This window comes from Castor canadensis, chromosome 3, assembly GCF_047511655.1.
Source record: "Castor canadensis chromosome 3, mCasCan1.hap1v2, whole genome shotgun sequence".
NCBI classification, from domain to species: Eukaryota; Metazoa; Chordata; class Mammalia; order Rodentia; family Castoridae; genus Castor; species Castor canadensis.
In genome coordinates, this window is record NC_133388.1 from 189,726,167 (window position 1) to 189,743,829 (window position 17,663).

Consider the following 17,663-nt stretch of genomic DNA (forward strand, 5'->3'; position numbering starts at 1 on the left):
GGTCTACAGGGCTATTCTTACCTTTCCTTTGACCATTACTCGGACATAAGTTGGCTGCACGTCAACCTCGATCAAAGAGGTGTCCATATACCTTCAAAATTAAGCATACCAAATCTTACAATTTTCAAAAACATTAAATTTAAATAAGCAAAAATACAAATTCATACATACAGGGGCATTTTAGTTGAAGAAGTTTAAAATTTCCATGCTAAATAGGTCTTAAAAATTAGTCTCAAATCAAACCAAGTCCAGAGGAAATTTAACATCAGCAATTTCATTTTTAGACCTACAAGTGCAGTCAGCATTGATTGCCCCTAGCCCAAAAATATCTGAGGTCTGAAACACCAAAGGTTTGCAAAAAAAAAAAAAAAACAGCTTGCCATGTTTTTCCATGAATATTTTATTTTAAGCCCCTAGGATTTGAATAGGCAGGATGCTGAATTCACTGCGAATGGTGCCCAAGCCACCAGCTCCTGCCTGCTCAGGCCTCTGCCTGGCCTGCAGCTGTTCAGTGGCTAGGCTGGGACCAGCTCTCCTCTCCTGGGAGAGGGGCAGCTTCTGCCCTTGAGGGCAGGTGCTGCAAGCAAACACCACAGGGACCCCAAGGTCAGGTGGCCATTATTCTCCTTGTCTCTTGAGCAAATGGAAGATTTACATTTCACATCACTCATTAAAAAAAGTTTAGCTAAATAATTTTTTGTATACATTTGAAGATACTCATTGTGAACTTTAGGAAATATAGCAATGATTCAAAAATCACAAGTGTTCAAGTGGGAAAGTTAACTTAGGGATCACAGGTACAAGTGGTGAGATGCAGACATGAGCAATCACTGTCCTGTGTCCTGCTTCTTTACCTCACACTGTGTGCTTACCCCTCGGAGCCTCCACTTCTTCGTCTGGGCAGGAACAACACAAATAATGCTTACTCCTAAAAACTGATTGCTAGAAAGCACATTCATAGTGCCTGGGATACGGGTAATGTTAACAAAGTAGTAGTGTATGTTATTTAAATTAAAAAATTCATGATAGCAAAAATAGACACAAGGTTTCTTCAACCTCATGTGTAATATTTACCACTTTAAGGCATTGCATATTCTTTCCCATTGCTTCACGGATCCTACTGTGTTCACCTATTCCTTCTGCATGGCCTTTCACTGCCTGAAGTCACCTCTGCCAGTTCTCTGCAGGGTTCTTACCATTCAATTTCCATTGTGTATGTCGCCAACTTTTCCTGAGCCCCCACTGCCAGCCACCAGACCTTCCCCCAAGACGCTGCTAGTCTTACCCCTGAACACTGCCCCTTTCCTTCACAGCACCCTTCTCCCTTTGTCATTGGCCCTGCCCCCAACCCTGTGAGCTGTAAGCTATAGGACAGACATGACTGTACCTTCCCCATGCCTAGTACATGGTAGTAATTCCATAGATATTTGTTGAATAAAGGCATACATGGATGAATGTGTTTAATGTCACATGTATTCTCACAAACCATCAAAAAATAACAAGGAGTTTCAGTGCAATTCATTCCACAGATTGAAGGACGGGGAAAGAGGGCTCTTTCTATGGCCTGTCTCCAATCTTATACAAGGAGGTGAAGAAAGTCTCTGACTAGGAAGCAGCCAACAGAGCTAAAAATAGCAAGGATTCATGAAACTCCAGAAATTAGGCCCCCAAATGGAAAGGACCTAAAAGCATGAGATAGCAGGGGCTGGAGGTGTGGCTCAAGTATAGAGTCCCTGGCTAGCAGGCATGAGGCCCTCAGTTTAAAACCTGAGTTACCACCAAAAGGATGAGAAAGCAAATGTTTAACTGAAGGACAACAGAAATGCAGCTGGAGAGCTGCAGGAAATGAGGACATAAAGTCAGGGGAGAAAAAGCTGAAAACTCATTTAAAAAGCAGGTGACAGGCAAAAAGTGGGCAGAAGATGGAAAGGAGGAGTGGAGAGAGGTGTGAAGAAGAAGGGACCAGACTAGGACTAGCTCCCACTCACAACAGGAAGAGGTGAAAACAAAACAAATATCTGTCAGTTGATTAGGAAGTAAGAAATATGTAGTATATCCATACAATAGAATATTATGCAGCCATAAAAAAGAAAGAAATTTTGACACATGCCACAACATGGACCAGCCTTGAAGACATTATGGTAAGTAAAAGAAGTCAGACACAAAGGCCACACATATTGTATGATTCCTTTTATATGAAATATTCAGAATAGACAAAGCTATGGAAATGAAAAGTTGGTTAGAGTTTGCCACAGAGAGATGAATTTTTTCTGGAACTAGACAGCACTAATGGTTACATGACTGTGTGAATTTACTAAACGCCACTGACTTGTATATACACTTGAAATGGCTGGAATGGTGGATTTTAAGTTATGTGTATGTTCCACAATTCAAAAAGCAAAGTTGGGCAAAGACCAAAGGCTTATGCTGCGGTTCCCCCAGTTACTGTTTACAGAACTCCACCTTGAAAATTTCCCCCTCTTGGGTATTTCAGTTCAACAGTCACAACAAAGTTCCTGCCTTGACCTGAAATTTAAAATTTCTTTTTTAAAAGCACGAGAAACTTTATATCGTCAGAAGAAACCAAAAGTGGGAAGGGAGTGCCCAGGCGGGGCAGGCCCTGTTTTATGGGGTGCAGTTCTCGCTTACAAGGTAATGTCTGATCAGAGGCTGAAGAGAGCGAGGCCACAGCCACCAGTACACCATGCAGTGACCCCTGTGTTGACAAGTGTGTTGGCTCTGAGTCAAGCTCCCACCATTAAGCAACAAGGACGGCGACCTGATTGTCTTCATATGACTGCCACGGGAAGGATGGAAGCTGACACTGGTGGAGGGCTGAGTGGCAAAGCTGTGGACACATGGGAGAGAATGCAATGGGGTGATGAGAGGCAAGCAGCCACCTTGGTCTCTCCGCCCATGGGAATAGAGTGGGTGAGAACCTGTCACAGGTGAGAGCATGCGGCAGGAGTGCCCCTGGCAGTCAAGAGGCAGTGAGTGCAGCCCCGGTGTTTAAGATGGACAAGGGAAGAGGGGTGATCAGCCCTCCTCTTGTTGTGGCTTCCAATGCCAAAGCATTTGAAAGACAAAGAGGACTAGCCACACAAAACATAGCAACCAGTCATAAAAGCAGAGAGGTCCATGCAGAATCACCGTCAGCAAAGGCAAAGTTGAGTCATAAGCCTGTTGTTCCAGAGGTCATGGCCATGGACTGTGGGTTTGTTCAGTTTTCCTTTCATTTTTTGTGCTTTTAAAAATGACAGCAATTTCTCTGGCTTAGAAATGGTCATGTTCATGCGTGGGCAAAACCAAATTCCACTTCACGTGTTTCAGAATTCAAGATGGCCACCCAGAATGAGAACTAGCACGCTGGGTATGCTGGCATATGCCTGTAATCTCAGCACTTGGGAGGCTAAGGCAGGAGAAAAGTAAGTTCCACAACAGCCTGGGCTACATAGCAAGACCCTGTCTTGAAAAAAATGATATTAAAAATAAACCAGTAACAGCAACAGTAAAAGAATTGAAGGAAATGCCGCTTAAGAAATGAACAGTAAAATATCCTAACCTGTAGACAGCCAGGTCCAGGACGAGCTGGTTACGTTTTTCATCATCTTTCAAAGAGAAGTCAAGTCTGAAAATAACACATGGGGTGGGGGAGACATTGTCCTTAGGATGCTGTGCGGATGACCTCTTCACACAATCAAAAGTCGACCTGATAATAATCACGACAAACTTACTCTGGTAGTTAGAAAAATATCTTTGCTAATTTTAAAATTTCAGCAGAAATCTGCAACATATCAATTACTTATTACATTGTTGGTGTGAGACTCTTAAGGCCAAGGACATTCAAGCCATCACTTTGGTGCAGAGACAGGGACATCTGGTGGCTGAAGTTTTCTTTCTATTTCACTAGAGTTTGCTAGAACCCAGCAAAACACTGGAGTTACATACAGAGGCTGAAAAGTTCCATTTGCCTATTCCTTAACTTTTACCAGAGCTGCCTGCCTTCCTCTCCTTGCTATCTTTTCTCCTTCCACTGTTGCCCTTCCCACTGCCCTGCAAAAGGCTGAGACACAGCCAGTGATTTATGATGCCTATTTTATAGATGACGAAACTGAGGTTTAGAGGGGTGAGCATAGCTGCGGAAGAGGCAGAGGGGTCTGGAAAGGCAGGGTTCAAAGCCTTGCATCTTCCAGCTGAACTTTGAGGTCAAGTTCTAAATATAGTTTCCACACCGTCAATATAGGACTCAGTCACTTGGTCAGTTTTCTTTTGAGCACCTCACTTATTTTACTGCAATAGATGAAAACCATTGACATCAAAGAACATTGGCTGAATTGTTGAGGAAGGCAAGGCCAGCTCTAGATTTGGCTGTCAGCAGTGATCTACTGTGGCAGGTTCTCTCATTGCTCTCCAAATCTAGCCATGGGGCCTTCTAGTATCTCAAATGACCCATGCATTCTTCATCTCATCTCAGGAGCCTTCTTGACTGCCATCTGTCTGTCTTGATTATTTATTCCCCATTTCCCCATCAACTTGAAACCTCTCTCCTTACATCTCTGGAAGCTAATCTCAGAGAGGCCATCCGTGGTAAAGATTGCTATTCATTCCCTATTATCTGTTTTCCCTTTATCCTTGGCCATGAAGAATAAAGACTTCATTTCCAGCCTCCCTCTCACCTAGGTGAGGTCATGTGATTTCATTCTGTAAAGGACAGTGTTCTATGGTGCTTTCCAGAAATTTCCCTTAAGAAATGGCATTTATGCCCTTTCCTGCTTGCCTTCATCGTTTAGCTAAGAACAGACAGTAGGAAGCCAACAGATCAACTATGGGGACTACTTAGCAAGTTATTGCAATTGTGCAGGCAAGAGCTAGTGAGTAGCTGGAGCCTGGTAACCCTGAAGGAAAAGCTCATGGGGCTCACTTATAAAATGAGAGAAGAATGAAAGACAAACAAAAGGTTTTGGTCTTAGAAAATGGGTTAATCCTGTCACTGACATGGATGCTATAGGGGACAAGCACATTATGATGGAGAGTGGCAGTGGGGTAGAAATCAGGGGTTGTGTTTTAGACACTTGTGATCATCATTTTATACCAGCATAGTGATGTCATGTCACTTAGCTAGCTGAACATGGCCGTGAGCCAAGTGAAGACAGCGGTCAACGTCGTGAGACTCGCGAGATCATCTGAGTGAAGGTAAGGAGAAAAGACAGCTGAGCAGTTTGCTCCACAATACCTAGGAGACAAGGCAGAAAGCATCTAGTCAAGCATAAGGGAATAGTCAGTAAGGAACAGAAAGTTCAGAAGCAAAGGAAAGACACTGATTTAAGAAGTAAGGAATTTAACACACAATTACATCCAAAGTCTCTAGATCTTGTAAGGCCGATACCTGGGATGCCCACTGGGATGATGGTACTAAAGAAGTTTCCAGATGACAGACACAGAGTGGCTTCAAGAAGAAACATGAGTGAAGGGGAGTGGTGAGTATAATCAAAAGACTTCATATTTCATGTATGAAGATAAAATAATTAAACCATTAAGATGGCTTAAAAAGGGGGTAAGGGGAATAAGAAAGTAGGAGGGTGAATTTGAACAAAGTACTTGCTATATGTGTATGGAAATATCACCAAGAAATTCGTTTTTACAATTAATAAATGCTAACAGAAGAGACAGAGACAAGAAAAAGGAGAAAAGAAGAAGGAGGAAGAGGAGGAGTAAGGAGAAGAAGAAGAAGAGGAGGAAGAAGAAGTGGTTCAGACCAACAATAGGAGAAAGTAAGAAAACACAGATGGCATGAGAAATTGGAGACTGATGGACAAACTTGCTGAGACATTAAGGATTGCATGGGGCAGAGAAATAGACCTGGGGCTGGATGGGAAGTGGGAAAGAGAGGCCTTTGTTTTGGTTTTTAAAATGGAAGTTATTAAATTTTGTTTGTATGCTAGTGCCATTGACTCAGCATAGTGTAGACAACTGATGCAGGAGAGCAGGGGTCACTAGGAAGCCAAGAGCCTGACCAGAAGAGGGGCTGCTATCAAAAAGCCATCAGAGACTGACTTCTGACAGCAAGTTCGTCCATCACAGCAGGAAGGAGACATATGTGTTACAGCAATGAGAGGAAGAGAAAATGTCTGGTTGCTTGTGCTTCCTCAATGAAAGAAGAATGAAAGTCCTTAGTTAAGATGGTGGAAGTGGAAGTGGAGCTGGGATAAGGAGAAGAAAGTGGTGTGAAAGCAGCCTGTAGGTGGGTGGAGAAAGTATGCCCAGGCAAGCACAGAAGGCTACAGCCCACTTGAGACCTGCTGCCAAGCATTTACAGTAAAGGCAGCAGGTACTGGCGGATGGCTCCCTCCAGCCACATGAGGGCAAGCCCAGAAGGGGGTGGCATGTTGGATTAAATAGTGTCAGGATGATGGAAGGAGGAAAGGACAATAGAGCTGAAGATGCGCCAAGGACAAATTTCTGTGTGGACCCATAAAAACAAAGCAGGGGGAGAAAAGGTGAGGTAATGCAAGGTGGGGACAACAAGACAAACTGTAAAGTGAATAGACTCATGTGCAACTGGGGTTGGGACTGGTGGGGTGTGGTGAGTTCTGGGCACACAGGGGATGGTGCTTAGGAGACACTAATATTCAGGAGGTGGAAGAGATACTGATGGTGGCAAATCAAGGAATCTAAGACCGAATTGCATGGCTGAGCTGAGGGGAAGAAAAAGATGAGGGAGAGGCAGAGAAAGATGGTGGGCTGGGTGCTAGAACCTTCCATGACTGAGAAGGAGGAGGGCTGAGGGCTGATCAGGTGAAGCAGATGATAAGAAGAAGGGCTAGTCCATCTGGAGGGCCTGTGCCTTGGCAGAGCTGGGAAATTTGGGAGAAAAGGAAGAAAGACAGTCACAAGTTGCTCACCTTCTGAAGAACAGGGCAGCAGTGGAGTCCTACTTAAAGAATGGAGATAAAGGTACTGAGAGAGAGGTGAGGATACAGACCTATTGGTGAAACAGGAGCTCCATATGACATAGGAGGAGTAGAGTTGGGGAGAAGAAAGTGAGTTGAGTTATAACTGTGTGGGAATAAGATTCTGGATGAGGATGACTTGGGAAGGAAAGGAAAGGTAGCCATAGTAGGAAGAGACAGGGAGTAATTGGTCCTTCACAGTATCTTAAGGGAAGTGGTTTTAAGAGAATGTAGGGTAGTCAGTGTGGTGAGAAGAATGGTGGTCTTACCAGGGATGTGTGGTTCTCTGGAAGTCTCCCTCTTGCCCTGTTGAGCTACCCTTCCCACTAGATTTTCAAGCCATGAAGCTGGCTCCTATCACATTAGCTACTGTATACCCAGTGCTTGGCCTAGCGTCTGGTGCTATACTTCTATATCTGCTGTTGGAGAGAGACTTGATCATAGCAGTCACTAGAACTGGGTTAACATGGGCAAGTCAGACACATCACTTGACTGCTGTGCGACCTTGGGCAAGTCACTTCCCCTCTGAGGCTCAAGTTTTGGACCTGTGCAAAATGAATCCTGCCTACCACCTGTGACTGATGTGAAGCTGAAGGATGCCTGGAAATGATTCTAGACAGTGCCTTTGTCATGTTGATGACATAGCAAGTGAAATGATGGGAACAAACAGGTTTTCACCAATGAAAGGAAGTGAATGAGATGTGGCCCATAGTCTTGTCGGTCTGTATTTAGGGTACAAAAGGCCTTTTTGGCCTGTTTTGTAATTTCCCACTTTAAGACAGATAGAGTGGATCAGATATTATTGGACTTGAGGATTTCCAGTCTGAATATTTTCCTCTCTGATTAACTTCAAATGCTCTGTAGCTGTGTTCCAGAGTAGAATACAGATATAGAGGAGATATCTCTGTACTCTCAGCCTGCTTGTTTACACTAGTTTTAAAAATTCATAAACACAAAAATAAAGCAGTGGCAATTTTCAGGCAAAAATTATATATGGTCCAAAGATTCATGGGAGACATAAATAACTAAGATTTCCATATGTCAGGATCATTTTCTAGAAGCCAAGGAAATTATGAGTTGAGAACGTCGTAGACACTTGGCTTGTAAATATGCACAGCGTGGCATGGCTGTCAGACGTGTCAAACTCTTTGGGAGTGGTCAGTCTATCTTGCAGAGCGAGCATGACATTGAAAGGACAGTACCAAGCAGCACACTGGGGCTGGCCCTCCATAGCTCCATGTGGGCTCCCACACTTACTTGGGCTCATTGACATTTAGGGCCTTTCCATGTTCAGTGACCAAAGTCCGGGGTGGCCTCACATTCTTCTTTTTTTCACTTAAGATGGGGTGGAGGGACACAGTGCAGTGGGAAGAGAAAAATAAACACAGTCAATATAAAATAATTAATATATTTTTGTGAGACAGAAAAATTAATCAGAATTTGTGACAATACCAACAACGCACTTATGAATTCAATTCCTTTAATTCTACACTGGAAATTAAAAATCAAGCCAATTTTTTTATGTGCTTGCTTCAATATCTATAAAGCAAAAATGTGACCAAGACAATTTGCCAGATGATTTGAATGGGGGAAGCAAACTCCTTTTCATGAAATACCCATGAGTATTTAAATGAGTCTATTTTATGCATGATTTACACAGATAACTGTCAATTCTCCATTTGTGTATAGAGCTTCTGCTTTAGTTAAAATTATAATTTCTGAAATACCAAGGAGAATGTATTCTGTAGAAATAAAAATACCAGTACATAAAGACCTATGTTCAAAGATATTTCTCACAGAATGATTATGTCCACTATTGTATACTCATGCTATGAAATGTCTTATGGCTTCTAAAAGTGTGCTTGATCTAGAAAGTGTTGATCATATATTTAGTAAGCACAAATATGTCCAGGTGCCAGTGGCTCAGGCCTGTTATCCTAGCTACACAGGAGCCACAGATCAGGAGGATCGTGGTTTGAACCCAGCATGACTCTATCTCAAAAAAAAAACATCAAAAAAAAGGGGTGGTGGAGTGGCTCAAGGTGTGGGCCATGAGTTCAAACCCCAGTACCTCAAAAAAAAAATAAGGAAAAGAACAAAAAACAAATATGTAAGTCCCTTTTTTTTTTTTATGATGCTGGAGAACAAATTGAGATCTCCAGGACTGCTAGGCAAGCACTCTAACACTGAGGTTTATCCCCAGCCCACATTTAAAAAACAAACAAACACACACACATACACATAAACCCTACATGTGCTGAGATAACTTACACAATTAGATTAATTTTTTTATGGCAGCACTGTAGTTTGAACTCAGGGTCTTATGTTTGCAGGACAGGTGCTCTTACACCTTGAGCCACTCTTCCAGCCCTTTTTTGGATGGGTTTTTTCAAGACAGGGTCTCATGAAATTATTTGCCTGAGGCTGGTTTGGAGCCACTCCTCCTGACCTCTACTGCCTGAGCAGCTAGGATTACAGGTATGAGCCACTGGGACCCAGCTGACTTACACAATTATAGAGGAGGAAGCCAGCCACCCTAATTACACAGAACGTCAGAAAAGGAGCTGTATCAGATAATGCGAAATGAAAGTTTACACATGATTGCTACCTAACACATGACTGAAAATCTTTTCAAAGATTTAGTTGGCATAAATGGACATAATTTAAAAGGTGAGGTGCACAAATGTGTTTGGATGATTTAATTACTGTGTGCCTTGAATTTCTAGCATCCTTTTAATAGAGATTTGGTGGCAATTAATTATTTTTAAAATTTATTTTCTGTATCTTTTTATTCTTTATTTGGTTGATCAGATGTTTCGGGGACAGAGTCTTACTATATAGTTCAAGCTGGCCTCATACTTGAGATCATCCTGCCTCAGTCTCCCAGAGTGCTGGGATTACAAGTATGCACCACCATGCCCGAATTTCTTCTGCATCTTTTAAAGTGGGTCTCCTCATTCAATTAAATGACTTCATTGACTCAGCACAAAAATTAAGGGGCATTTAGAAATATGTGGCTTCACTTACTCAGTGTGATTAAGAAGAACCCAGTTAGGAAGAGAGACTGGCTCTTGTCCCTGCTTTCCCCAGCTAATAAAAATCTCAAGGACCCCACCAGACTGAGCACACTAGAGCACACTGTGTTAGCAGTGCAACTTAAGACTTCCTTCCAGCTCAGCCTTACTTTTTTAGCTATCAGAAAAAAAATTCTCCTGGCTTCAGGCTTAATACTATACGGATTATCGATTCCTCATACATATATGTATGTAAATATAATATGTGTGTCCATATATGTGTATGTATGGGTATATATGGTAGAGAAACTACATATTCTGTAAACACAGGATTTCCCTTTCAAAGGGCTCTCTTTCATATCACTATAGCAGGGTAGTAAAACCATATTGGGGTTGATAATCCTTACTCAGCAAATACTTAAACAGAGGAGGAGAGGTTAGGTACCTGCCATCACCACATAGAGAACACATGATAGGGTCAAGACAAGAATGTTAGCTTTCTTTCTTTCTTTTTTTTTTTTGAGGTACTGGGGCTTAAATTCAGGGCATCTTGGTTGCTAGGCAGGCACTCTACCATTTGAGCTACTCCACCAGCTGCTTTCTGTTGTTACTCCAGTGTTCTTTTCAAAGCAATGGTGGCCTCTTCATGAAGGAACCACCATGTTTTACAAGCAAGTATTTTAGGTAAAAGTTGATTCTCACTGTCATACTTCTCTGTCTTTCTAATTAATAAAGGAAATTTGATGAAAGCAGTGGAGATTTCTAATAGTCTTTCTACTCTTAGTTTCCTGCTTTTAGTTGACAACCATAGAGAGATATGTCAAGCTTAATTCACCTCATTGCCATGCAGATCACTGCATTTCAGAGTAACTGATCACACTCTTGAGCTCATAAATTACAGGCACTCTCTTAAGTGATATATTTTACTTATCAGTCTCAAGCAGTGACACAAAATGCAATGTCATAGAGTCTATCTTTGAAAGGATTGCTCTGAAAATAATAGCTTAAGTATCCTAGCTTCTACAAGTCATTGACCTATATCTAAACATTTCCAAAGTAACATCAGACTATTAAATGTCCAAGAAAGTTATATTAAAAAATATTTAATAAAACTAATTTTAATGCTTCATTTTGAAAAGACTCCAAGGAGTCTTTGTACCATAATAACTACTGTTTCTAGATGAGGCCATATTGTTAAATATATGTAAAATGGTAAAAAGTTAAAGACATACAAACAAAACCCTGCCTGAGATGTCATAATTCATGATGTTCTAAAGAAGGTAATTTGATATTAGTGAATGTTAGCCAATCATAATTAAATAAACAGCTGTATTGAGAAAAAGCAAAATTGGGGCTGGGTTTGGTGATGCACATCTGTCATCCTAGCTACTGGGAGGCATGGGTAAGAGGATCTGGGTCTAAGTCAATCCTGTACAAAAACACAAGACCCTATCCAAAAAATAACTAAAGCAAGACAGGGCTGGGGCAGTGGCTCAAGTGGTGAGTTCCTACCTAGCAAGCACAGGACCTAAACTCAAACCCTAATACTGCCAAAAAAAAAGCAAAACCTATGTGGGATGACTGACAAAGGTTCAATACAGATAATAGGTAAAAATGATATGTGTATGAAAAATGATCTTTTCTATCAAAGTATTTGTTACCCTCTTAGATTACTTAAAAATTTCTCAGGTTGCCATCTTAGGTGACTTGCATGTTTAATTAAAGAGTCCTTACTTCTTCTTCCTGATTCCTGTACAACTCCATTGCCCACCAAACTGTATGCCCTAACCCATCCCTCAAGCCTTTTAGCCAGTCGAGGGAGACTGTGAACCTTGACCTGGACAAATCCCAGGTGAGGGGCAGGTACTTCTGCATCAGGGATATAAGGAGGAACCACTGTCAGCCATTTTGTGCTTGTATGTTTGCTTAGTGGGAGTGAGCACATGCTTGCACCCTCTTAATCAAGAGAAATTGCCTTGTCAAGATTTTCTGTCTCTTGTGTGTCTGGTTTTGGCACTGGAGGGTTATTAATTCCAACATGTGCAATTATGAAAAAAGAGTGCTGCTTCACTCTCATTGACAGGAAAAACAGAATACCTTAATTTTTCTTCGGCTTTCCTTTGTTTTTCCACATGTCTGAGAGTTTCCAATCTAGATTCAGGAGTAAACAAAGAGGGCTTGTTCCAGAAAGCCAGGTCATCATCACATGCATCTAATTTGTCTGTTTTGTGTTCTGCTTGTATTTCTGGTGCCTGGAGGTGGTTTTTGCTCTCAGTAGAAAATGACCTATGAAGAACAAATTGACACAGAGCATGTAAGCCAAGAATGGATACAGGAATTTCATCTTTAAGGTTGCCCCTTAAATATCTTATGCTTTTCTTATATTAACTTTTCACCTTTGAATGACAAATAGCTCTGGCAGTCTATCCAAGCTAATTTGGAGGAAATTACTGCTCAAAATGCTGGGGCAGTTCCTCATCCTCTCATCAAAATACTGAGCATCTAGTTTGAGGGCACATAGGCATAGCTAATATGAGTTACCTGGGAGCTTCATAAAAAGTAAAGATTCCTGGACTCCCATCGGAGTCTACTCACAGTTGGTCAGGGTCAGGGCTCAGGCCTCCTTACAGTATTGTGCAGGAAGTTCTAATCAGGAGGATCAGGCAAGCATGGAGACCACTAAGCCTCAGTAATCACCCCACCTCTAGATCTGTTCCCAACAATTCCAATCTCTGTGCTGCCCCTGCCAATGTTTGATCATGTTATTTCCAGGTTCCTTCATGATATTTTACCTCCAAAATGCTCTTGTGTGACACCCGAAATCTTCTACTTCATGGTAATAACCTCTACTTTATCTTTCATGGTTAATGTCTGATTACGTAGCTTTATATGGTAATGGTTCTCTGTTTTCTCTTTTATCCAATCTTGTGCATTGTCAATATATAATATAAATATTATATGAGACATTCAACAATTTGTTTGACATGAATTCAAGAAATAGTTATTGAGCATTGTTTATGTGCCAAGCACCAGACAGACCAGGCTACTACTTTCAGAAGATGATTCTATTCTAATAGAGAGAAAATTAGATCATATAAGCAATAAACACTAGGTATGGTCTCTCTCCCCTCATCTCTGCCCAGAATATACACTCTATTAGAAAATGATATTAAGTGAAAAAGTTATGTGATATCTTTAACACCAAGTTTATTAAATACTAATTGCTTAGTGAACATTACATTTTGTTGGTGCTACTGAAACAAGATTACATAAAAGGCTTATTTAGTTGATATTCATGTAAGATGTTTTTGAAAGGGATAGAAAAAAAATACTATAACCTGATATTCAAATGGTATAAATAGAATATAGGACAAAATTCAAAATTCTGCTTAGATTCTTTACACATTATCAAGTACAGCTAAATATTTTAATAAGCAAAATAATGCAAATTACTGAAAGAAAATGCTTTGCCATGCACCTGTAATTCTTTAAGGTACTGAAAAATCAATCTATGAAGTATATCTGTAATTTTCCACCATGTTCTAGCTAATTGCCACTGACATAATTGGTTCCATTCTTTTTAAAATTTTTTCCTGGAAAGGGACTAATTGGTTTACTTTTACCTTTTGCAACTTAATGTAGTAGTAAAAAAATAAAATAACTGTACTTAAGAAAAACTGTCAAAATTATCAACTAAGCAATATAAGATTCTAAAGACAAAATACATGTAATTGTATTAAGATGGTTAATGAAACAGAGTGAAATTATTAGGATACAAACAAAAAGAAAATCCTTTTGATCGCTGCCTTCAAATCTATTCTCTCAGAACCTTCTTTCTGGCCATAAGCAGATCCTATAATCCTACAGGCACTTCTATGAACAATTTCATCTCACCAAAACTCAATTCCAGAATTTAAATGATCTATAGTTTAAATAAAACTTTAGACTTATGTCCAAGTGTAAGCCTTTCCCTCTGACTTCAAGCTCATCTATCTTTTGGCCCAGCTCAAGATTGAACTGTGCCTGAGAAAGGCACATGGTCAACCCTGCCACTCATGACTTATTTGTTCCTCCCCCAAACCCCTCTCCTTAGGCTTCTTTAGGTCCCCTGACTTCAAGGTTTGCCTGGTGCCACGGATGTGAAAGGAAGTGACCATCTCTCATGTGACCACTGCTGCTGTACACAGGCTTCTCTTTTGGTGAGCACCTTTGTCATTCTCAGAGACACTACAAGAGTCCTCCAAGCACATTGTTCCCTGTTGAGGTGGTCAATAATTGGCTTGTCCTTTTAAAACAATCCTCTGCTTCTACCCCACAGTCGCTTATTGCTGCCATCTTCTTGGACAGTGCTCCTTCAGATGACTTAAACCTGGCTCATTCTACTGTAACATGTACTTGGCAAATGGGATAATCACAGATCCTTGCTATGTGAAATCATTATAATATAAGCATTTTCATTAATGCTCTCTTTCCTGATCCTGCTTCAAGCTGCTCCAGTTCACTTCCCATTTTTTCCTTTCTCCAGGTTGGAAACAATCTATCTAGTTCAGAGGTGAGAGCTCATCTCCATTTCTTGTAGCCTGTCAATCTCTGGGATGTTTCTTCTCAAAGCCTTGGAAGTGGAGGTAGTCCCATACTCCTCCCCAGCCAAGTCAATGACTTAGTTCAACGGCTTAAGAGTGTCTAGGCTTCTGTGTATACTAGCTAGATGGGGTGACAGTGGTGATGGCTGAAAGACCAGTCAGACCTGTGGGGGAAACAAAGTTGGCACCTGCGAGAAACCCAACTGCAAACTTCTACTGAAATGCAAGGAATGAATGTGTTCAACATCTATGGTAAACTTTTATAAGCCAAGAATAGCAAATAATCCCCAATACATTCATTATCTAAATGCCTATTATAAACTTGATAAAAAAAACGCCAGGGAAAAACACAGCTGAAAAGCATACTATAGCATAAACTCACTTATGAATAGAGGTTTAAGCATTATAAATAAGATATTAATAAAATGAATGCAGTGATTCATTGGTGAATATACCAAAGATGAAGTGGATTTAGTCCAGAACTTTGAGGATGGTTTAATGTTAGAAAAAAATCTATTAATGTGATTCAATACCTTAGTAGAAAAACAAGGTTATATTAGTAGATGCAGGAAAAGCATTTAATAAAATGTGTTGATTAAAGGAAACTGACTCAACTTTAATAAAATTCCATGGCAAACCTTATGATAATGGTGAGGAATTGAACCACTCCCATCACTACAGTCTCATCCATATCAGAGGCCTTCACATAAAGAAAAAAGTGGAAGCAGAAGGATTGGAACAATTTTTTAAAGTTGCTCTTTATAAACACTGTGTTTTTAATCTAGAAAACACAGAATAATCTACCCATTAAATATTGCATATTTAAGAAACATCAGCAAGAACCAATTACATGTTTATTTTTAAAAATCCCATTCTACAATATTCTTAGGAAGAAATTCAATGAAAGAGGAAGTAAAAGCTTTTATAGAGAAATTAAAAACCTATTGAAGAACTCAGAAAAGAATCTATACAGAGAACTATTCCAAAGTTTAGCAAGAAAAGAACTGATGTCATGAAGATATTTCCCCCAAATTAACATATAAACTAAGGGCAATTTCAAAACAAAAAAATTCCACTAGGAAATTTTCAGGTAATTTGATCAGTGGACTCTAAAATTCATACATAACAGTAAAGAATTAAGGATAGCCAAGGTGATTTTGAAAAATGAAAATACCTCAGACCAAATACCAAGATTTACTATAAATTTATAGACATAAAGCCAGATGGAGGCGCTCCAATGCATCAGTTGAGGGAACCGAGAAATGGACCCATGAATATTTGATTAGAAGATTTATGGTAAGGGCAGCACTTCAGATCAGTGGAGAAAGAATGGGACCTTAATAAGTGGCACAGAGACAACGAACTGCCCACTTGGAAAACAACAGTACCCTGTCCTATGTCACTGAGAAAAGCTAATTCCACATAGAGAGATATGATGCTGCAGTAATGAAGAGTTTCATAAACAAGACAAAAAGTAAAAAATAAGTAGCTTAGCTACATTCTTATTTTTTTAATTCTATAAAAATGGAAGCACTTATAATTACAGACATGTCACATCCTGGGAGAAGATATTTATAAAATATATAAAACCACCAAATAATTTGTATCCAGAAGAACTATAAATCAGTAAGAAAAAAACTTATAACTTATGTAAAATAAACAGAGAGAGGACCTTAATAGAGGAATTCTGAATAATCAATAAATATGAAATAATATATTTAAGATACTCAAACTCACTTCAACTTATACAAATGAAAACTAAAATTAGGTGCCATTTAATAGCAAACTTGGTTAGCCAATTCTTTTTTTTTTTGTTTTTTTTTTTCATTTTTCTTTTATTATTCATATGTGCATACAAGGCTTGGTTTATTTCTCCCCCCTGCCCCCACCCCCTCCCTTACCACCCACTCCACCCCCTCCCGCTCCCCCCCTCAATACCCAGCAGAAACTATTTTGCCCTTATTTCTAATTTTGTTGTAGAGAGAGTATAAGCAATAATAGGAAGGAACAAGGGGTTTTGCTGGTTGAGATAAGGATAGCTATACAGGGCATTGACTCACATTGATTTCCTGTGCGTGGGTGTTACCTTCTAGGTTAATTCTTTTTAATCTAACCTTTTCTCTAGTTCCTGGTCCCCTTTTCCTATTGGCCTCAGTTGCTTTAAGGTATCTGCTTTAGTTTCTCTGCATTAAGGGCAACAAATGCTAGCTAGTTTTTTAGGTGTCTTACCTATCCTCACCCCTCCCTTGTGTGCTCTCGCTTTTATCATGTGCTCATAGTCGAATCCCCTTGTTGTGTTTGCCCTTGATCTAATGTCCACATATGAGGGAGAACATACGATTTTTGGTCTTTTGAGCCAGGCTAACCTCACTCAGAATGATGTTCTCCAATTCCATCCATTTACCAGCGAATGATAACATTTCGTTCTTCTTCATGGCTGCATAAAATTCCATTGTGTATAGATACCACATTTTCTTAATCCATTCGTCAGTGCTGGGGCATCTTGGCTGTTTCCATAACTTGGCTATTGTGAATAGTGCCGCAATAAACATGGATGTGCAGGTGCCTCTGGAGTAACAGTCTTTTGGGTATATCCCCAAGAGTGGTATTGCTGGATCAAATGGTAGATCGATGTCCAGCTTTTTAAGTAGCCTCCAAATTTTTTTCCAGAGTGGTTGTACTAGTCTACATTCCCACCAACAGTGTAAGAGGGTTCCTTTTTCCCCGCATCCTCGCCAACACCTGTTGTTGGTGGTGTTGCTGATGATGGCTATTCTAACAGGGGTGAGGTGGAATCTTAGTGTGGTTTTAATTTGCATTTCCTTTATTGCTAGAGATGGTGAGCATTTTTTCATGTGTTTTCTGGCCATTTGAATTTCTTCTTTTGAGAAAGTTCTGTTTAGTTCACATGCCCATTTCTTTATTGGTTCATTAGTTTTGGGAGAATTTAGTTTTTTAAGTTCCCTGTATATTCTGGTTATCAGTCCTTTGTCTGATGTATAGTTGGCAAATATTTTCTCCCACTCTGTGGGTGTTCTCTTCAGTTTAGAGACCATTTCTTTTGATGAACAGAAGCTTTTTAGTTTTATGAGGTCCCATTTATCTATGCTATCTCT

The 17,663-nt window shown here is 40.1% G+C and overlaps 1 protein-coding gene across 7 annotated transcripts in view; it reads right to left on the bottom strand.

The window, feature by feature from the left end:
• Window positions 1–17,663, bottom strand: part of Dnaaf11 (dynein axonemal assembly factor 11) — a 123,792-nt gene that overhangs the window by 49,586 nt on the left and 56,543 nt on the right. For 5 of the 7 annotated variants that reach the window (XM_074069240.1, XM_074069239.1, XM_074069245.1 and 2 more), the window contains exons 6-9: window positions 12,062–12,250; window positions 8,208–8,285; window positions 3,563–3,709; window positions 22–91 (exon numbers count right to left, since the gene is read on the bottom strand). In XM_074069240.1, the coding sequence (XP_073925341.1) occupies window positions 22–91; window positions 3,563–3,709; window positions 8,208–8,285; window positions 12,062–12,250 (484 nt within the window). The remainder of the gene's footprint in view (window positions 1–21; window positions 92–3,562; window positions 3,710–8,207; window positions 8,286–12,061; window positions 12,251–17,663) is intronic. The other 2 variants (XM_074069242.1, XM_074069241.1) reach the window with 1 other exon arrangement.